Source organism: Crinia signifera, chromosome 6 (assembly GCF_055691185.1).
Source record: "Crinia signifera chromosome 6, ASM5569118v1, whole genome shotgun sequence".
NCBI lineage: Eukaryota > Metazoa > Chordata > Amphibia > Anura > Myobatrachidae > Crinia > Crinia signifera.
In genome coordinates, this window is record NC_139222.1 from 287,457,505 (window position 1) to 287,480,287 (window position 22,783).

General features: G+C 47.7%; 1 protein-coding gene across 3 annotated transcripts in view; it reads right to left on the bottom strand.

Annotated features, from left to right (window-relative positions):
* The window catches only part of LOC146009466 (rap1 GTPase-activating protein 1-like), a 56,850-nt gene that overhangs the window by 12,535 nt on the left and 21,532 nt on the right, over positions 1-22,783 (bottom strand). For all 3 annotated transcript variants that reach the window (XM_083149882.1, XM_083149880.1, XM_083149881.1), the window contains exons 7-14: positions 18,732-18,829; positions 10,161-10,239; positions 9,688-9,741; positions 9,516-9,599; positions 7,457-7,557; positions 7,177-7,306; positions 4,981-5,136; positions 3,044-3,115 (exon numbers count right to left, since the gene is read on the bottom strand). In XM_083149882.1, the coding sequence (XP_083006008.1) occupies positions 3,044-3,115; positions 4,981-5,136; positions 7,177-7,306; positions 7,457-7,557; positions 9,516-9,599; positions 9,688-9,741; positions 10,161-10,239; positions 18,732-18,829 (774 nt within the window). The remainder of the gene's footprint in view (positions 1-3,043; positions 3,116-4,980; positions 5,137-7,176; positions 7,307-7,456; positions 7,558-9,515; positions 9,600-9,687; positions 9,742-10,160; positions 10,240-18,731; positions 18,830-22,783) is intronic.

Below are 22,783 nucleotides of genomic sequence, written 5' to 3' on the forward strand. Positions count from 1 at the left end.
GTGCCAACATACTTTTTAGTTGCTACGAAACATTACACCATAAAGTTGAAACATCCGGGTCACCCCAGGTCCCAGTAGCTCATTGTCAGGCTGCTGATTTCTCCCCTGTTACTGCGGTGACTCACTGATCTATACACTATGGATAATGGATTCCGCAATATCTACACTACAGCTGGCATTTCAAATCACGTTATGAATCATTGCAGTTTTTTCTCCTCTGTACTTGCAGTGCTCTGTCCTCACTCCGCCAGTGTAACAAATGGGGGAAATGTTTTATTCAGAGAGAAGCACTTGCTAAATAATTGATAGTAATTTAATACCAGCAAAGCCGAGAATATGACATGGGGAGAGTCTGCCATCTAGTGGTTACCTGTGCAGCTGCAGCTACAGCACAATATTACAGCATAGTGATACTGCCATCTAGTGGTTCCCTGTGCAGCACAGTTATGCAGCATAGCAATGCTGCCATCTAGTCGTTACCTGTGCAGCACAGTAATGCAGCATAGCGATACTGCCATCTAGTGGTTACCTTTGCAGCACAGTAATGCAGCATAGCGATACTGCCATCTAGTGGTTACCTGTGCAGCTACAGCACAATAATACAGCATAGTGATACTGCCATCTAGTGGTTACCTGTGCAGCACAATAATACAGCATAGTGATATTGCCATCTAGTGGTTACCTGTGCAGCACAGTAATGCAGCATAGCGATACTGCCATCTAGTGGTTTCCTGTGCAGCTACAGCTCAATAATACAGCATAGTGATACTGCCATCTAGTGGTTACCTGTGCAGCACAGTAACGCAGCATAGAGATAGTGCCATCTAATGGTTACCTGTGCAGCACAGTAATGCAGCATAACGATACTGCCATCTAGTGGTTACCTGTGCAGCACAGTAATGCAGCATAGCGATACTGCCATCTAGTGGTTACCTGTGCAGCACAATAACACAGCATAGTGATACTGCCATCTAGTGGTTACCTGTGCAGCACAGTAATGCAGCATAGCAATATTGCCATCTAGTGGTTACCTGTACAGCACAGTAACGCAGCATAGCGATACTGCCATCTAGTGGTTACCTGTGCAGCACAGTAATGCAGCATAGTGATACTGCCATCTAGTGGTTACCTGTGCAGCACAGTAATGCAGCTTAGTGATACTGACATCTAGTGGCCACACGTGCAGCACAGCAATACAGCATAGTAATACTGACATCTAGTGGTGATTTGTAATATTGACAGACAGGAAGATTTTTTCCTTGCTATGCTGATGAAACAGGTTACAAGCCACACTTATCGAGCGAGTGAGAGGGAGAGAGAGAGGGAGAGAGGGGATTCCCGCACCAGTTTTGATTACTTTGTATTTCCTTAAGGACTAACTTGCTCTCCAAGGTCCTGTAATTTCAGGGGTTAATGCCCTTTATTAAGAAATTCAGAGGTGCTACCCACTTCTTTTATCTGGTTCCACTATTTCACAAGAAAAGAAAGTAATATTAGGGTGCACTGATCGTCCTGTTAATTAATGAATTTTAAATTAAGATATTACTTTTATTTCGTCTGGATAAAAGTTGGTGAAATATTAAAACATACTAAGTAGATGTGAAAAAGAAAGAAATCGAGTGAATTAAAACGTAAGGGGCCACTGTCAGGTTCAATCCTGTATTTGCAGGGTTAATGTGTCCCTGTATGTTATATTATGGTCCTTGTACTTTTAGCATGTGAATGTGACACTAAATTAAATATTATTTATTGATCAAGTTGATCTCTTGATCAGAGTTTATTACTCCTTATGTAAGTCTCACTGTTCTTGTAGTCGAGTGGACTAATATATTCCGTTATATACTTTGTGTCTGTTGTTATACTTCACATGTATCATTATCGTTGCACTCTATATTTGTGAATGAAATTGTACTGTGTTGTATTCACATGTATCGTTCGGCCGTTAATGTATGATTGCATATTGATTAGTATGATTAGTAGTTTTTTATGCAGGGCTATATATTGTCTCCTATATTGATATCTAAGAGACAATTTAGACTTCAATGCTGCCAATCACAAGATGATAAAATATAACGGTACTTGTGTAGTTTCACGGCGGCAGGCTACGCTATGTTTTCAGCGTAGGCTAAGCTACGTTGTCACCGTAGCCCAAAGGCTGCCTAGTGTAGCCGGCGCAGTGACTCTGCGGCAGTCCTGCGTAGCCAGCGTAGTGTCCCTGTCAGGCAGCGTAGTCTCCGTAGTGTCCCCGGGAGCTGCAGCTCTGCCCCCGGCCAGCCCAGTGAGTGCCTCTCACACAGCGCCGGAAACCGCCAGATCCCCTGCGCTGGTGGATGCCGGCGGAGGGGGGATCATGCGGGTGCCGGGGGAGAGGCGCTCCATCTGTCTGAGACGCAGGAGCGTCTCAGACGCTCCAGCATCTCAGTAATTATTGCGGCAGGGTATGGCAAGCCTGCCTGTGTCCGCTTCAGGGAGACAGACAGAGTTAGGGATTCGGAAGCGCGTGGGTCTCCTGCACAAAGGGGGGTGCGGTGTGCAAGTGTGTCTCATGCACAATAAAGGACGCATTTGCTTCATGTTACATACTGGCAAATGCCTCCATTTGAAACCCACACTATCCGCGCCATGTCCCTGGAATGTTGCGGATGTCACCCGCAGGCTACTGTACCATACAACGCTTTGCAGAGTTTGGTCAATCCAACAGCCTGGTAGCCCCCATACAGAAGCTGTTTCTGATGTCAGAAATGGAGAGACTGCAGCAGATTTGGAGAACCCTTTATAGCACATACAGGGGGATACCCCATAAATGTTATTTGATAAATAGGCCCCTAAAGAGTGAAAACATAAGGAGACGAATGAGGTCATCGCGAATAGTCAGCCCATAACTTCATGTGTAGGACCAAACCTCCTGTCACTCTGGATTCTGGTGGGATATCCCGATCTAAGGAATCTCTCCCAGAGTCCAGATACGGACACCATTGTCCAATAAGATGAACATCACAAACGGCGGCTCGGGGGACGTGGGAACATCTAGAACCTCACTGACCTTTTGAAACACTGCAGGGTTGGGAAGAGCTGGTCCGAACCCAGGAACATCATCACGGGCAGTGACCGAGACCTTTAGGGAGAAACTGGGGGTCAGTTAGATAAATCAGGGTACAATAATCTTGTGTGGAGAACTATGAGGTGCAATACGTACAGTAATGAGGAGGACACCTTCCAAGGCAAGAAAAGGGGCAGCACATGAGCGCCTAGTTACTAAGGGGCAAATTTATTAAGCTTGGAGAAGAGATAAACTGGAGATAAAGCGGAGAAAAGGTAAAAGGAGATAAAGCACCAGCCAATCAACTCCCAACTGTCTTTTTCAAACACAGCTGATTGGCTGGTGCGTTATCACCTTTTACCTTTTCTCAGATTTATCTCCAGTTTATCTCTTCTCCAAGCTTAATAAATCTGCCCCTAAGGAACTAAGGGAGAGATGTATCATGCCATAGGGGCTGAGGTACTAAGCCTTGGAGAGAAATACAGTGGAGAGAGATAAAGTACCAGCCAATCAGGTCCTAGACACCTTGTCACACCCTGGGTTTGAACATATGGTAATTCCTTGCTGCAGAATGGTAAGCAGGCAGAATCAAAATAGAATGGGGGCACTCAGGTGAAACGACGGAAAATAACTTGTACAGATGCTGGAGCTCAGGAACTGGAAACCTACAAGACTAGTTGCACTGGCAATGGACAGGTGGCAGGAAGCATCTTACATAGGGAGCTCTAAGAGTGGATTGGATGTAAAAGTCATGTGCAGTGTAGCGATGCTGTGAATGGCTGAATCTGTCTCGGCTGACTTCAGACAAGTTGGTGGCACCCTTGCAGAGGAATCCTGAGGACCGGCCAGCAGTCTTACTACAGACAGTACATCGGCAGTGCTGCTGAGTGGGCTAAGTACCCAATTTGAGACCCCAACTTCCCACAAATCATAACAAACCTGCCATTCAACAGAGGTTAAATGAGTATCGTCAAAATGTGACTGTGTTGCACATATTGGGAAGTATGAGCATATGTGGTCAGGTACAAACACCATAATACTGGGTAGCAGCAGACAGAGAACTCTATGGGAGGATGCATGAAGGTAAGTGCCACCTACAACATTTGGAAAAGCCATATTGCAATGGTAATCGGTGCGTAGTGAGTTATATGACCTAGTCACATATCAGTGTTGTCCTGTTGTCAGAAGGTGGTTGGAACACAGAGAGAGAACACATGTAAGTTTTGTTTGAACCGTACAGTGGGGTGATAAATGTATGGATTCATGGTACCTAAAAGTGTAAAAACTGTTCTAAAATAATGAATGTAACTAAGGCCCTTATTCAGATCTGATCGCAGAACAAATTTATTCTCAAAATGGGCAAAACCATGTGCACTGCAGGTGGGGTAGATGTTACATGTTCAGAGAGAGTTAAATTAGGGTGAGTAATTTTGTTTCTGTCCAAGGTAAATACTGGCTGCATTATTTTTACATTGCAATTTAGATTTCAGTTTTAACACACCCCATCCAAATTTTACTCTCTCTGCACATGTCACATCTGCCCCACCTGCAGTGCACATGGTTTTGCCCATTTTGAGAACAAATTTGTACTGCGATCAGATCTGAATAAGGGCCTAAATGATGTTAATGCAATACTATTACACAATGTGTTGTACCCTGAACAGCATGTAGGTCTGTATAGAATACATGCAGAGGTATATTTATTAATATTTATACATTTGTGCTTCATTTAATTAGTTCATAAAAGTAAAGTACATTTCTAAATAAAAGCCCTGTTGCTCCTCTCTGATGTAGGGAAATGGCTGCCATAACAACCTGGCCGACGGAACCTGCCTTAGTGCTATGGACTGAATAACCTCTATTATCACTGACATTATGGAATCTGTACACAATGTCACCTAGACAGTGGTGGGAACAAGATGCCCAGCTCCCGGTCTAACCTTATACAGATTATTGCCGCTGTGGCTTCTGCAGGATTGGACCACAATGTAGCAATGCAGGAAGTGAGAGGTGACGATGTCGGGTGAGAATACAGACCCCGCATCCTGGTACACGAGGGACACTATGTCATTCCCAATGTGACGCTTCCTCTGCAGCTGGAAGATAATACAGAAGAAATTAGATCAATAAATCTTAAATTAGAATGAATATTGCTTTGAGCATTGATCACTCGTTCTGCTCCCAACAGGTAAGAGTAAGACCCATGTTGAGAAAGTCAGGAAACACTAAGAGGGTAATGGTGGGAAAGGTGGTAAACGAAGGGGAGATGTTGGGAGAGTTACGAGACATGAAGAGGTCGATGTTGGGTAGCCAGGAAATAGGAAAAGGGGGGTGTTGGGAGAGTTGCGAAACATGAAGAGGGTGATGTTGGAAATGTTATGAAACAGGAAGAGGGCGATGTTAAGAAGCTAGTAAACAGGAAGAGGGCGATGTTGGGAAAGTTACGAAACAGGAAGAGGGCGATGTTGGGAAGCCAGGAAATGGCAAGAGGGCGATGTTGGGAAAGTTATGAAACAGGAAGAGGGCGATGTTAGGAAAGTTACGAAACAGGAAGAGGGCGATGTTAGGAAAGTTACGAAACAGGAAGAGGGCGATGTTGGGAAGCCAGGAAATGGCAAGAGGGCGATGTTCTGAAAGTTATGAAACAGAAAGAGGCGAATGTTAGGAAGGCAGGATACAGGAAGAGGGTGATGTTGGGAAGGCAAGAAACAGGAAGAGGGTAATGCTGGGAAAGTTAAGAAACACTGGGGCAGATGTATGTAGCCTTAACAAGAGATAAATTCAAGTGTGATAAGGAGAGATAAACATCCAGCCAATCAGCTCCTTACTGACTTTTTTCAAACACAGCCTGTAACCTGGCAGGTAGCAGGTGATTGGCTGGACGTTTATCTCTCCTTATCATCCTGGCATTTATCTCTTGTTAAGGCTTAATACATCTGCCCCACTAAAGGCCCCCATACACTAGCCGATTTTGGTCAGATTTTGGCCAGATCAGTCGGATCTGGCCGAAATCGGACCAAAATCGGCTAGTTTTGATGTCCCGTGCGCATCGGATCTGCGTCCGGTGGTCGGACCTGCTGCACGTCCGACCACCGGACTTGGGACCTAGTGGGGAGGCGCGCGGTGGAGGGAGCAGGGGGGGCTGGGGACGCTGCGGGGGACACAGGCGGCATAGAGCCGGGCAGGGGGAGCCGGGAGCTGTCAGTACTGAATAAAAAAAAAAAGCCCATACAATGAATGGGCGGCCTGTGATTGGCTGAGCGCGCTCTCAGCCAGTCAGCAATTGGCTGAGAGAGCGCTCAGCCAATCACAGGCTGCCCATTCATTGTATAGGCTTTTTTTTCTAGCACTGACAGCTCCCGGCTCCCTCTGCCCGGCTCTATGCCGCCTGTGTCCCCCGCAGCGTCCCCAGCCCCCCCCTGCTCCCACCAGCGTCCCCCCCCCCCTGCTCCCTGGGTTTTTTACATGTGATAAATCGAGACGATTTATCACATGTAAAAAATGGCACATCAAGTGCCAATCTAATCAAGCTCCCCCGGGGAGCAGCCGGGGAAGCTCAGGGGGAAGTCGGGGGCGACTTGTCCTAAGGACAAGTCGCCCTAGTGTATGGGGGCCTCAAGAGGACAATGTTGGCATAGGCAGGAAAAAGTAAGAGGGTAATATTGGGAAGAGGGGAATGCTAGGAAGACAAAAAAAAGGGGAATATTGGGAATGACAGGGAACAGGAAGAGGAGTAAGTTATAAAAGGCAGGAAATAAGAAAGAGAAATGCTAGGAAAGCCAAGGAATGGAAAGCAGTAATATTAGGAAAACAGAACAGAAAGAGATGAATGTTATGAAAGTCAAGGAACAGAAAGAGAAGACTGATGGGAAAGTCAGGGAACAGGAAAAAGGATGTAAAAGCTAAATACAAGTATGAATGTCATTCAGGAAGGTTTGCGCCATGGCGGGAGGCGGGCATTCGCTCAGCGGGCGGCATTACAGGGCTCTATAAGCAACGAATTTTACGCTGCTGAGTCAGTCAGTGTGAATTAGGCCCATAATCTAGCAGAAATTAAAAAAATGTCCCATATATATATATATATATATATTTATATATATATATATATACACTGTATAAAACAATGTCCCATAGACCTGTTGGGTATCCCCTGGTGTATACGGGAGCTTAGTTGAGACGTGGAACATGATTTCGTGGCCCCGGAACGTGGTATATACAGATTCTGATCCTGTCTGACCTTGTGAGACATCCAGACCCCCACGGAACCTAGAGAGGCAAATTCAACTCATCAGGCTGCAACGGCCCCTCCACAGCACATCGTACAGCGTATATATACATACATGGGAAATGTTTACCACCCGGCACACATGCATTATTTATTTCTCTGCATTATTCAATAGCGGGTTATTTTCTCACCCTTTAAAGTTCTGAAGGTCGATTCGTTCTCCCAGGAAATCAAGAAACTCAGTGAACCCCAAACTCTCCTCTGTGTTGCTGAACAGCTCTGACTCAGTCACCTGCAACATATTGGGGTGTCAGGGTTAGGGGGTGTGGAGATGGATGTGGAACTTAGGTAAAGTGGAAGCCATGTACATTGTGTTTGTGAGAATATGTGGTGGCACCAGCAGATTTCACAGAAGACCTTGCACGCATATTCTCTTGATCACAGACACATTTGTTAAAAGTATTGGCTTAATATTATTTATTATAACATCCAAGAAATCTGAATGTTTTCTGTGGCTAGTAGAGCTCCTGTGATGCCGCTAACACCAGGAACCGTGGTCACCGCCAGTGGCGGATCCAGTGGTGGGTATGCAGCACATTCCGAAATTCAAATAGGGGAGTAACTCCCACTGTCACACCAAACACTGTCAGACATTGCCGTCTGGGACTCACTGGCAGTTGGTGTGGCTCCTCCCATAGCCTTACTTTGGATTGTGCTGCAGCCTCACCACTGGATCTGCCAATTGTCACCACCCCTTGTATTCAATATCAGGGAGTGGAACAGTGCTGTACCACAGTAGCTTCCTGGGGCCCTCTTCTGTCACATCCTACTACTATCAGGAATCGGCTCTGATCTTCCTGTGGAGAGTGCACAGACTTCGGCATCACTGGGCCCCCTGTCGCCTCCAAATCTCATGGCGGCCTCATCCTGGCACCCATGGGAGTTCTGTCATGTCAACGGGTTATAGTGCAAAATGAAACATGTTTTTGTTGGTGGTTGCATGTACAAACAAACTCATTGCTGAAAGGTTCCCCATCATTAATTTGCACCTCACATGCTCTGAGTGCTGTGTTCTTCGATAATGGTCTAGAACCTTTAGAATAACAATATGTATTTCCTACTTTAAGAACCTTATTTATGACACCGTTATGGGCATTGTTCTGCCTAGTTGGTCAGTTTGCACACATCATGGTGTATGGGACAAAAGCGTGCATACGTGTGTACAAAACCAACGGTATATCCTCTAAGTTCCACTAACAAGTGCAGCAGTCACCCTCACCAAATACTAATATACACATCTACATTATACTACATTGTTAAACTAATAATGGAAAGTCTTTGGAATAAGACCATGGGACAATCCTTCCTTGGAATTGCCGATACCGCAAAGCATTAGAGAGACAATTCTGATGTGGCGATAACTCGTACGTAGGGTAAAAGTAACCCTACTCATTGTCTCCTTTTTCCCATCATTCCAAGGGGCCATACAGCATATACCCTCCAATTTAAAAGGCATGAAACAGATTACAGTTTGTTAAAGCAAATCCAAAGACAATTCTAAAATCACAAAAAATGGGCAGTTTCAGGATGGCAGCATTAAGGATGGCAGCATCATTTAGACTAGCCGATAATGGTGGCACAAAAACACGGTCTTTGAAGTACAGTATGCCCAAAAGAAAAAGTTGTAGGAGCTTTTGGGGGCCAAGAGTCTAGCACCAATCTTGAGGAAGTGTGTAGCTTAGAAAATGATGAATCTGAAGATGCCAATGTGGCGCCGCTCTATTGGAATCTGCAATAAGTTGTGGAAAGAGCATTTCTGTTTCTGTTTGACCTGTAATTGTCTTTCCCTCGAAATGCGCAAAACATGGTCCCTTTCGGAGAATCAGGCTCAAGCCCTACAGATTTGTGTGGGTTTTATCCCTTCTTGTCACCTGCAAGAAGGGCCAGTACCAGTTGGTTGTAATTAAACATCTCTTTAACACACGCCAGACAGTTGTATGAGGAGCCGCAAGTTCTCGGTTGGCATGAGGAGTAGACTCGAGCTCGATGAACACAATCTCAGCTTTGCGCTGCCACAAATGTAGGATAGAATTGCGCCGATTACTGGTGTGCCAAATACCATGAACGGGAACCCGCTGTACTCATCCTGGATTCGGCTGTTTACCTTTTACAACCAAGCTCTGATTTTGGGCTTAAATGAAGTATCACTAATTCTTATTATCTACTGTCATCTTTCATTTGGTTCCTCACCTGTCCCGGTTTCTGGTAGATGACCCCGAATTTGAAGTTGTTGGTCATGACGTGCTCATCAAAGGTGACCAGCAGCTGCGAGGCCTGGGGAGCCACAAGCACAACATCCAATATCAGTTTGTGGCGACTGGTCAGACATTTACATGATGGGATCCGTACATTGAGCTCTCACCTTCAGGTCTAGGATGGGGAAGAACTTCTCCATAGATAATTCCTCGCATAGCATCTGCCAGGGAGAGAACAGAGGATCATTTACAGGACTATAATGAGGCTTTTTGTCAAAGTAAATGCGGGTTCCAGCCCCCGGCCCAGGGAGACAGTGGGGCAAGTGCAAGCAACCCCCGACATTAGTGGCGCCTGTGGGTCTGTGGGACAGATCTCTGCTGATTGGCCAAATGGTTCTTATCTGCTGTAAAATACCATGTCTCTATGGAGTGATGCCTGTGTGTGTCTTATCTCCTGTGCCTATCATGGAGCTGGTGCAGGTGATGACAGTTGCTGCTCCTGGTGTACACCATTGGTTTCCGCTTGGCGTCCATTGGAAATTGGCACATTAGCCCTATGGATTCTTGCATTGGCATAAGGTCGTAAATCAGGCTTCCCCTGCTGCCCGCAGCCACTTAGCCCCGTGAATAATGACCTTACCTGCGCCATCTGTACTGCACTGGGGAAATGGCTGAAGCTGGACGTGTCAATCAACTGATGTTTGGTGCCGGACTTGGTTCTAAGAATAAATATTATATCAGACATATTACAGTCATTACTTTATTATATCTGTATCTATAATATAATGCGCTATGACCTGTCCCATCCTATCTCCAAGGACAGGACAGGCCGGGGGTGGGGTGCAAACTTACTGCGACAAGTGGGGCGAGATGTAATAGACACATGGGGCGAGATGTAATAGACAAATGGGGCGAGATGCAATAGACAAATGGGGCGAGATGTAATAGACAAGTGGGGCGAGATGTAATAGACAAGTGGGGCTAGATGTAATAGACAAGTGGGGCTAGATGTAATAGACAAGTGGGGCTAGATGTAATAGACAAGTGGGGCTAGATGTAATAGACAAGTGGGGCTAGATGTAATAAACAAGTGGGGCGAGATGTAATAGACAAGTGGGGCTAGATGTAATAGACAAGTGGGGCTAGATGTAATAGACAAGTGGGGCTAGATGTGATAGACAAGTGGGACGAGATGTAATAGACAAGTGGGGTGAGATGTAATAGACAAGTGGGGCGAGATGTAATAGACAAGTGGGGCTAGATGTGATAGACAAGTGGGGCGAGATGTAATAGACAAGTGGGGCGAGATGTAATAGACAAGTGGGGCGAGATGTAATAGACAAGTGGGGCGATATGTAATAGACAAGTGGAGCTAGATGTAATAGACAAGTGGGGCGAGATGCAATAGACAAGTGGGGCGAGATGTAATAGACAAGTGGGGCGAGATGTAATAGACAAGTGGGGCGAGATGTAATAGACAAGTGGGGCGAGATGTAATAGACAAGTGGGGCGAGATGTAATAGACAAGTGGGGCGAGATGTAATAGACAAGTGGGGCTAGATGTAATAGACAAGTGGGGCTAGATGTAATAGACAAATGGGCCGAGATGTAATAGACAAGTGGGGCGAGATGTAATAGACAAGTGGGGCGAGATGTAATAGACAAGTGGGGCGAGATGTAATAGACAAGTGGGGCGAGATGTAATAGACAAGTGGGGCTAGATGTAATAGACAAATGGGCCGAGATGTAATAGACAAGTGGGGCGAGATGTAATAGACAAGTGGGGCGAGATGTAATAGACAAGTGGGGCGAGATGTAATAGACAAGTGGGGCGATATGTAATAGACAAGTGGGGCTAGATGTAATAGACAAATGGGGCGAGATGTAATAGACAAGTGGGGCGAGATGTAATAGAGAAGTGGGGCGAGATGTAATAGACAAATGGGGCGAGATGTAATAGAGAAGTGGGCTAGACGTAATAGACAAGTGGGGCTAGATGTAATAGACAAGTGGGGCGAGATGTAATAGACAAGTGGGGCTAGACATAATAGACAAGTAGGGCGAGATGTAATAGACAAATGGGGCGAGATGTAATAGACAAGTGGGGCGAGATGTAATAGACAAGTGGGGCTAGACATAATAGACAAGTGGGGCGAGATGTAATAGAGAAGTGGGGCTAGACATAATAGACAAGTGGGGCGAGATGTAATAGACAAGTGGGGCGAGATGTAATAGACAAGTGGAGCTAGATGTAATAGACAAGTGGGGCTAGATGTAATAGACAAGTGGGGCTAGATGTAATAGACAAGTGGGGCTAGATGTAATAGACAAGTGGGGCTAGATGTAATAGACAAGTGGGGCTAGATGTAATAAACAAGTGGGGCGAGATGTAATAGACAAGTGGGGCTAGATGTAATAGACAAGTGGGGCTAGATGTAATAGACAAGTGGGGCTAGATGTAATAGACAAGTGGGGCTAGATGTGATAGACAAGTGGGGCGAGATGTAATAGACAAGTGGGGTGAGATGTAATAGACAAGTGGGGCGAGATGTAATAGACAAGTGGGGCGAGATGTAATAGACAAGTGGGGCTAGATGTAATAGACAAGTGGGGCTAGATGTAATAGACAAGTGGGGCTAGATGTGATAGACAAGTGGGGCGAGATGTAATAGACAAGTGGGGCGAGATGTAATAGACAAGTGGGGCGATATGTAATAGACAAGTGGGGCTAGATGTAATAGACAAATGGGGCGAGATGTAATAGACAAGTGGGGCGAGATGTAATAGACAAGTGGGGCGAGATGTAATAGAGAAGTGGGGCGAGATGTAATAGACAAATGGGGCGAGATGTAATAGAGAAGTGGGGCGAGATGTAATAGACAAATGGGGCGAGATGTAATAGACAAGTGGGCTAGACGTAATAGACAAGTGGGGCGAGATGTAATAGACAAGTGGGGCTAGATGTAATAGACAAGTGGGGCGAGATGTAATAGACAAGTGGGGCTAGACATAATAGACAAGTGGGGCGAGATGTAATAGACAAATGGGGCGAGATGTAATAGACAAGTGGGGCGAGATGTAATAGACAAGTGGGGCGAGATGTAATAGAGAAGTGGGGCGAGATGTAATAGAGAAATGGGGCGAGATGTAATAGACAAATGGGGTGAGATGTAATAGACAAGTGGGCTAGACGTAATAGACAAGTGGGGCGAGATGTAATAGACAAGTGGGGCTAGATGTAATAGACAAGTGGGGCGAGATGTAATAGACAAGTGTGGCTAGACATAATAGACAAGTGGGGCGAGATGTAATAGAGAAGTGGGGCTAGACATAATAGACAAGTGGGGCGAGATGTAATAGACAAGTGGGGCGAGATGTAATAGACAAGTGGAGCTAGATGTAATAGACAAGTGGGGCGAGATGTAATAGACAAATGGGCCGAGATGTAATAGACAAGTGGGGCGAGATGTAATAGACAAGTGGGGCGAGATGTAATAGACAAATGGGGTGAGATGTAATAGACAAGTGGGGCGAGATGTAATAGACAAATGGGGTGAGATGTAATAGACAAGTGGGGCGAGATGTAATAGACCAGTGGGGCGATATGTAATAGACAAGTGGGGCTAGATGTAATAGACAAATGGGGCGAGATGTAATAGACAAGTGGGGCGAGATGTAATAGAGAAGTGGGGCGAGATGTAATAGAGAAGTGGGGCGAGATGTAATAGACAAGTGGGGCGAGATGTAATAGACAAGTGGGGCTAGACATAATAGACAAGTGGGGCGAGATGTAATAGACAAATGGGGCGAGATGTAATAGACAAGTGGGGCGAGATGTAATAGACAAATGGGGTGAGATGTAATAGACAAATGGGGCGAGATGTAATAGACCAGTGGGGCGATATGTAATAGACAAGTGGGGCTATATGTAATAGACAAATGGGGCGAGATGTAATAGACAAGTGGGGCGAGATGTAATAGACAAGTGGGGCGAGATGTAATAGAGAAGTGGGGCGAGATGTAATAGACAAGTGGGGCGAGATGTAATAGACAAGTGGGGCTAGACATAATAGACAAGTGGGGCGAGATGTAATAGACAAGTGGGGCGAGATGTAATAGACAAATGGGCCGAGATGTAATAGACAAATGGGCCGAGATGTAATAGACAAGTGGGGCGAGATGTAATAGACAAGTGGGGCGAGATGTAATAGACAAATGGGGTGAGATGTAATAGACAAGTGGGGCGAGATGTAATAGACAAATGGGGTGAGATGTAATAGACAAGTGGAGCTAGATGTAATAGACAAGTGGGGCGATATGTAATAGACAAGTGGGGCTAGATGTAATAGACAAATGGGGCGAGATGTAATAGACAAGTGGGGCGAGATGTAATAGACAAGTGGGGCGAGATGTAATAGAGAAGTGGGGCGAGATGTAATAGACAAGTGGGGCGAGATGTAATAGAGAAGTGGGGTGAGATGTAATAGACAAATGGGGCGAGATGTAATAGACAAGTGGGCTAGACGTAATAGACAAGTGGGGCGAGATGTAATAGACAAGTGGGGCTAGATGTAATAGACAAGTGGGGCGAGATGTAATAGACAAGTGGGGCTAGACATAATAGACAAGTGGGGCGAGATGTAATAGACAAATGGGGTGAGATGTAATAGACAAGTGGGGCGAGATGTAATAGAGAAGTGGGGCGAGATGTAATAGAGAAGTGGGGCGAGATGTAATAGACAAATGGGGCGAGATGTAATAGACAAGTGGGCTAGACGTAATAGACAAGTGGGGCGAGATGTAATAGACAAGTGGGGCTAGATGTAATAGACAAGTGGGGCGAGATGTAATAGACAAGTGGGGCTAGACATAATAGACAAGTGGGGCGAGATGTAATAGAGAAGTGGGGCTAGACATAATAGACAAGTGGGGCGAGATGTAATAGACAAGTGGGGCGAGATGTAATAGACAAGTTGGGCGAGATGTAATAGACAAGTGGAGCTAGATGTAATAGACAAGTGGGGCGAGATGTAATAGACAAATGGGCCGAGATGTAATAGACAAATGGGCCGAGATGTAATAGACAAGTGGGGCGAGATGTAATAGACAAGTGGGGCTAGATGTAATAGACAAGTGGGGCGAGATGTAATAGACAAGTGGGGCTAGACATAATAGACAAGTGGGGCGAGATGTAATAGAGAAGTGGGGCTAGACATAATAGACAAGTGGGGCGAGATGTAATAGACAAGTGGGGCGAGATGTAATAGACAAGTGGAGCTAGATGTAATAGACAAGTGGGGCGAGATGTAATAGACAAATGGGCCGAGATGTAATAGACAAGTGGGGCGAGATGTAATAGACAAGTGGGGCGAGATGTAATAGACAAATGGGGTGAGATGTAATAGACAAGTGGGGCGAGATGTAATAGACAAATGGGGTGAGATGTAATAGACAAGTGGGGCGAGATGTAATAGACCAGTGGGGCGATATGTAATAGACAAGTGGGGCTAGATGTAATAGACAAATGGGGCGAGATGTAATAGACAAGTGGGGCGAGATGTAATAGAGAAGTGGGGCGAGATGTAATAGAGAAGTGGGGCGAGATGTAATAGACAAGTGGGGCGAGATGTAATAGACAAGTGGGGCTAGACATAATAGACAAGTGGGGCGAGATGTAATAGACAAATGGGGCGAGATGTAATAGACAAGTGGGGCGAGATGTAATAGACAAATGGGGTGAGATGTAATAGACAAATGGGGCGAGATGTAATAGACCAGTGGGGCGATATGTAATAGACAAGTGGGGCTATATGTAATAGACAAATGGGGCGAGATGTAATAGACAAGTGGGGCGAGATGTAATAGACAAGTGGGGCGAGATGTAATAGAGAAGTGGGGCGAGATGTAATAGACAAGTGGGGCGAGATGTAATAGACAAGTGGGGCTAGACATAATAGACAAGTGGGGCGAGATGTAATAGACAAGTGGGGCGAGATGTAATAGACAAATGGGCCGAGATGTAATAGACAAATGGGCCGAGATGTAATAGACAAGTGGGGCGAGATGTAATAGACAAGTGGGGCGAGATGTAATAGACAAATGGGGTGAGATGTAATAGACAAGTGGGGCGAGATGTAATAGACAAATGGGGTGAGATGTAATAGACAAGTGGAGCTAGATGTAATAGACAAGTGGGGCGATATGTAATAGACAAGTGGGGCTAGATGTAATAGACAAATGGGGCGAGATGTAATAGACAAGTGGGGCGAGATGTAATAGACAAGTGGGGCGAGATGTAATAGAGAAGTGGGGCGAGATGTAATAGACAAGTGGGGCGAGATGTAATAGAGAAGTGGGGTGAGATGTAATAGACAAATGGGGCGAGATGTAATAGACAAGTGGGCTAGACGTAATAGACAAGTGGGGCGAGATGTAATAGACAAGTGGGGCTAGATGTAATAGACAAGTGGGGCGAGATGTAATAGACAAGTGGGGCTAGACATAATAGACAAGTGGGGCGAGATGTAATAGACAAATGGGGTGAGATGTAATAGACAAGTGGGGCGAGATGTAATAGAGAAGTGGGGCGAGATGTAATAGAGAAGTGGGGCGAGATGTAATAGACAAATGGGGCGAGATGTAATAGACAAGTGGGCTAGACGTAATAGACAAGTGGGGCGAGATGTAATAGACAAGTGGGGCTAGATGTAATAGACAAGTGGGGCGAGATGTAATAGACAAGTGGGGCTAGACATAATAGACAAGTGGGGCGAGATGTAATAGAGAAGTGGGGCTAGACATAATAGACAAGTGGGGCGAGATGTAATAGACAAGTGGGGCGAGATGTAATAGACAAGTTGGGCGAGATGTAATAGACAAGTGGAGCTAGATGTAATAGACAAGTGGGGCGAGATGTAATAGACAAATGGGCCGAGATGTAATAGACAAATGGGCCGAGATGTAATAGACAAGTGGGGCGAGATGTAATAGACAAGTGGGGCTAGATGTAATAGACAAGTGGGGCGAGATGTAATAGACAAGTGGGGCTAGACATAATAGACAAGTGGGGCGAGATGTAATAGAGAAGTGGGGCTAGACATAATAGACAAGTGGGGCGAGATGTAATAGACAAGTGGGGCGAGATGTAATAGACAAGTGGAGCTAGATGTAATAGACAAGTGGGGCGAGATGTAATAGACAAATGGGCCGAGATGTAATAGACAAATGGGCCGAGATGTAATAGACAAGTGGGGCGAGATGTAATAGACAAGTGGGGCGAGATGTAATAGACAAATGGGGTGAGATGTAATAGACAAGTGGGGCGAGATGTAATAGACAAATGGGGTGAGATGTACTAGACAAGTGGAGCTAGATGTAATAGACAAGTGGGGCGATATGTAATAGACAAGTGGGGCTAGATGTAATAGACAAATGGGGCGAGATGTAATAGACAAGTGGGGCGAGATGTAATAGACAAGTGGGGCGAGATGTAATAGACAAGTGGGGCGAGATGTAATAGACAAGTGGGGCGAGATGTAATAGACAAGTGGGGTGAGATGTAATAGACAAGTGGGGCGAGATGTAATAGACAAGTGGGGCTAGACATAATAGACAAGTGGGGCGAGATGTAATAGACAAATGGGGTGAGATGTAATAGACAAGTGGGGCGAGATGTAATAGACAAATGGGGCGAGATGTAATAGACAAGTGGGCTAGACGTAATAGACAAGTGGGGCGAGATGTAATAGACAAGTGGGGCTAGATGTAATAGACAAGTGGGGCGAGATGTAATAGACAAGTGGGGCTAGACATAATAGACAAGTGGGGCGAGATGTAATAGACAAATGGGGTGAGATGTAATAGACAAGTGGGGCGAGATGTAATAGAGAAGTGGGGCGAGATGTAATAGACAAGTGGGGCGAGATGTAATAGACAAATGGGGTGAGATGTAATAGACAAGTGGGGCGAGATGTAATAGACAAATGGGGTGAGATGTAATAGACAAGTGGAGCTAGATGTAATAGACAAGTGGGGCGATATGTAATAGACAAGTGGGGCTAGATGTAATAGACAAATGGGGCGAGATGTAATAGACAAGTGGGGCGAGATGTAATAGACAAGTGGGGCGAGATGTAATAGAGAAGTGGGGCGAGATGTAATAGACAAGTGGGGCGAGATGTAATAGAGAAGTGGGGTGAGATGTAATAGACAAATGGGGCGAGATGTAATAGACAAGTGGGCTAGACGTAATAGACAAGTGGGGCGAGATGTAATAGACAAGTGGGGCTAGATGTAATAGACAAGTGGGGCGAGATGTAATAGACAAGTGGGGCTAGACATAATAGACAAGTGGGGCGAGATGTAATAGACAAATGGGGTGAGATGTAATAGACAAGTGGGGCGAGATGTAATAGAGAAGTGGGGCGAGATGTAATAGAGAAGTGGGGCGAGATGTAATAGACAAATGGGGCGAGATGTAATAGGCAAGTGGGCTAGACGTAATAGACAAGTGGGGCGAGATGTAATAGACAAGTGGGGCTAGATGTAATAGACAAGTGGGGCGAGATGTAATAGACAAGTGGGGCTAGACATAATAGACAAGTGGGGCGAGATGTAATAGAGAAGTGGGGCTAGACATAATAGACAAGTGGGGCGAGATGTAATAGACAAGTTGGGCGAGATGTAATAGACAAGTGGAGCTAGATGTAATAGACAAGTGGGGCGAGATGTAATAGACAAATGGGCCGAGATGTAATAGACAAATGGGCCGAGATGTAATAGACAAGTGGGGCGAGATGTAATAGACAAGTGGGGCGAGATGTAATAGACAAATGGGGTGAGATGTAATAGACAAGTGGGGCGAGATGTAATAGACAAATGGGGTGAGATGTAATAGACAAGTGGGGCGAGATGTAATAGACAAATGGGGTGAGATGTAATAGACAAGTGGGGCGAGATGTAATAGACAAGTGGGGCGAGATGTAATAGACAAGTGAAGTTTATGTATAAACTGTGAGTTCTGATGTCATTATTTAAATGTCATGATGTCAGGGTAATCTGTGTTATTATATTACCCACAATACTTCTTGTCTGTGACTTATAATACTTTTATAATTTACAGTAGAGAGTGCAATATCCCATATGAAACAATGGAAATGTCCTCATAGAAATCACATCACTTATTACATGCGCCATGGTCTCCGCGCGGTACCTGAGGATCAGGCGCAGTCTCTCCGCTTTCTGCTCCAGCTTCGCTGATAAGATAACCGCTCCCAGCCGGGGGTCCTGGGCACAGAAGTTGGAGTGCTCCTAGCAGAGAGGAAGAGGTCAGCGGTGATCAGACAGACAAGTCTTAAACTGAGATATATATATATATATATAAATATATATTTATATATCTTATATATTTAGCCAGATCTGTCACTCATCCCCTGTGTAGCTAACGCTCCCGCCCAGCTGGATACACAAAGCCCCCCCCCCCCCCCTAGGGAAAAGACCAGTGTTTTATGTGTATAATGTTTTCATGTGTATGACGTTCCACCCCCTTGACATTACCTCCCCCTGCCCAGCCAGGGCTACAGTACACGCCCACCATCCACCATTACTCCACAGCCACCATCCATCATTACTCCCGCTCCCCCCCTCTGCCAGCAACCCTCCCCCCGACACCCACGACCCCCCTCCTGTGATTCGCGGCACCCCCCGCGACCCCCCCTTCACCCATTCGCAGGACCCCCACGCCCCCCCTTGCAACTTGCGGCACTCCCGTGACCCCCCGTCCCCCCATTCGCAGGACCCCCCTCAACCCCCCCTTCCCTTTATTCACGACACCCCCCGCGGACCCCCTCCTGCGATTTGTGGCCCCACACGACCCCCACCTCCCACGATTCATGGCAGCCCCGCGATTCATGGCACCACCGCGCCCCCTCCCACGATTCGCTGCGCCCCCCTACCATGCTTCGCTGCGCCCCCTCCTGCGATTTGCAAACCCCATCCCGCGATTCACGGCACCCCCCTCCTGCGATTTGCGCCCCCCGCGATTCTAGCCCCCCCCTCCCGAGATTCGCGCCCCCGGAATTTGTGGACCCCCCCTCACGCGATTCACGGCACCCATCGCAACCCCTCCTGCGATTTGCGGACCCCCTTCGGCGATTCACGGAACCCCACAGAATCTCCGGCGCCCCCTCCTGCGATTCACGACCCCCCGTGACACCCCCCCATGATTCACACACCCCTCCCACGATTCACGGCGCCCCCCGCACCCCCCTCCCTCCCCCCCGCGACCCCCCCTGCTGCGATTCGCAGGACCCCGCGACCCCCCCATCCTGCGATTCGTGGGACGCCCGCGACCCCCCCTCCAGCGATTCACAGCGCCCCCCCTCCCATGATATGCGGACCCAAGCCCTCTCCCCAATTCACAGCACCCCCGCGGACCCCCTCCTGCGATTTGCGGCCCCACGCGACCCCCCCTCCCGTGATTTGCGGCACCCCGCGATTCACTGCACCACCGCGCCCCCTCCCACGATTCGCTGCGCCCCCTACCGTGCTTCGCTGCGCCCCCATCCTGCGATTTGCAAACCCCGTCCCGCGATTCACGGCACCCCTCCTGCGATTTGCGCCCCCGCGATTCAAACCCCCCCGCACCCCCCCTCCCGCGATTCGCGCCCCCCCCCCCGGAATTTGTGGACCCCCTCCAGCGATTCACGGCACCCATCGCAACCCATCCTGCGATTTGCGGACCCCCTTCCGCGATTCACGGAATCTCACAGCATCTCCGGCGCCCCCTCCCGCGATTCGCGACCCCCCGTGACACCCCCCCCACGATTCACACACCCCTCCCACGATTCACGGCACCCCCCGCGACCCCCCCTGCCGCGGTTCACAGGACTCCCGCAACCCCCCCATCCTGCGATTCGCGGGACTCCCGCGACCCCCCCTCCAGCGATTCACAGCGCCCCCCTCCCGTGATTTGCGGACCCAAGCCCCCTCCCGCAATTCACGGCACCATCTCCCGAGATTTGCGGCCCCACGCGACCCCCCCTCCCGCGATTTGTGGCACCCCCGCGATTCACAGCACCACCGCGCCCCCTCCCGCGATTCGCCGCGCCCCCCTCCCGTGCTTCGCTGCGCCCCCCTCCCGCGATTTGCAACCCCCCACCCCCTCCCGAGATTCACGGCACCCCCCCCTGCGATTTGCGGACCCCTCCCGCGATTCACGGAACCCCACAGCACCTCCGGCGCCCACCCCCGCGATTCACGCACCCCTCTCACGATTCACGGCACCCCCGCACCCGCCCTCCCGCGATTCGCGGACCCCCACGACCTCCCCCTCCCGCAATTCATGACCCCTCCACGCCCCCCTCCCGCGATTCGCGACCCCCGTGCCCCCCCCCCCTTCCTTCATTAACGGCACCCCGCGCGCCCCTCCCGCGATTCACGGACCCCCACAACCCCCCTCCCGCAATTTTCGGACCCCCCCTTTCAGCGATTTAAGGCCCCCCACTGCCAGAAGTGTCCCCACGGTCCTCTGCACCAGCGCCACAACTTTTATCAATGTCTTGCCCACATACCACTATTATACAGCCTCCTGCTCTCATACACCCCCTTACTCCCTCCCAGTGGGAGGAGACGCTCACCCACTGCCAGGAGCGGCATACTGTCCCCCACCCTCCTCCAGTTCTAGGGATGCCCATCGACCATCAATGATTTCAAATCATAGATGGTTTATGACCGATGTTGAATACTTTTGCCATCGATGTGGGAGGACCAGATGGTTTCCCTACATCAATGGCAAAGGAGAACCAATCAAGTTTCAAAATTTTTTAAGGTGCCAGGACACGGAGCGTAGCTCCGCCCCCCCACACCCAGAAGTCCCGCCACCGAGTTCTGATTGACCCACTGCCTATTCAGTCAGATATATTAGATGACCATCGATAGCTACAAAAATCGATGGTTATCCAAGTAATATGTTACTACTATCGATGGCATGGTGCAAAATCGCCATCGATGCCAACCATCGATGGCGTCTGCACCAATGCCCATCCCTACTCTGCAACAGCCAAAAACCTTTACTACCCCTCATGCCCACACACCTCTATCACTGCCCTGCCTCCTGTTCTCCTGCCCCGTAACTTCCGCCAGTGGGAAGCCGCTCACCCTGTGTTGCTCACATTCCCCTATCATGCTTTACCACTCAGCCTCCTGCTCTCATGCACCCTAACTCCCACCCAGTAGGAGGAGACACTGACTCAGGGCCACCGTCCTGCACTCCTGTGCTGCTACGCTGGACCCTCACCCACTGGCAGAAGCTGCACAGTATCTCCCACCCTCCTCTTTAGTCCCCCTTATGCCTACACTACCCAGCCTCCTGTTTTCCTGTGTCATGACCTCCGCCAGTGGGGAGCCGCTGACTCAGAAACACCCTACTATACTATTGCACACACACACCTAAACAACATGCACACACAGCCCCCCCACACCCACAAATGTCACTGTACCATCCAAACAATCAATGTACATCTTACTCTGTAACCGCTTTTTAATTAAACAAAACAATACACCCCCTTCCACATCATATGCTCTCTATTTAACACATTTCACCTATAACTCAAGTTGCAATACAGGCATCTTTCATACAATTCTAACCATATGTCTCACAATACAAATGTTCACAAATTAAGGGGGAGCAGCCCCTTACGACGGTGTGAAGAGCGCCCGTAGGGCGCGATGAATCACCTAGTATATATATATACAGTAAACAAGCGATACAAAAGTAGGATGACGCCAATATCTCCTCTGGAGAGCAACCTGTTATTATACCTGTAATAGTAGACCAACACATAAGATACAATATTGTATATCCCGATGATTTATTGCAAAACTTGTTCAGATGTAATTCACACAAGTAGATGGAAACATGACCATCGCGTTTCGTCTTTTATAGACTTCATCAGGGTCTGTGTGATTTGTCCTGTCAGGATAGGGAGCGGACTGATACAGCTCTGTGTGATTTGTCCTGTCAGGATAGGGAGCGGAATGATACAGCTCTGTGTGATTTGTCCTGTCAGGATAGGGGGTGGAATGATACAGCTCTGTGTGATTTGTCCTGTCAGGATAGGGAGCGGAATGATACAGCTCTGTGTGATCTGTCCTGTCAGGATAGGGAGTGGAATGATACAGCTCTGTGTGATCTGTCCTGTCAGGATAGGGGCGGAATGATACAGCTCTATGTGATCTGTCCTGTCAGGATAGGGAGCGGAATGA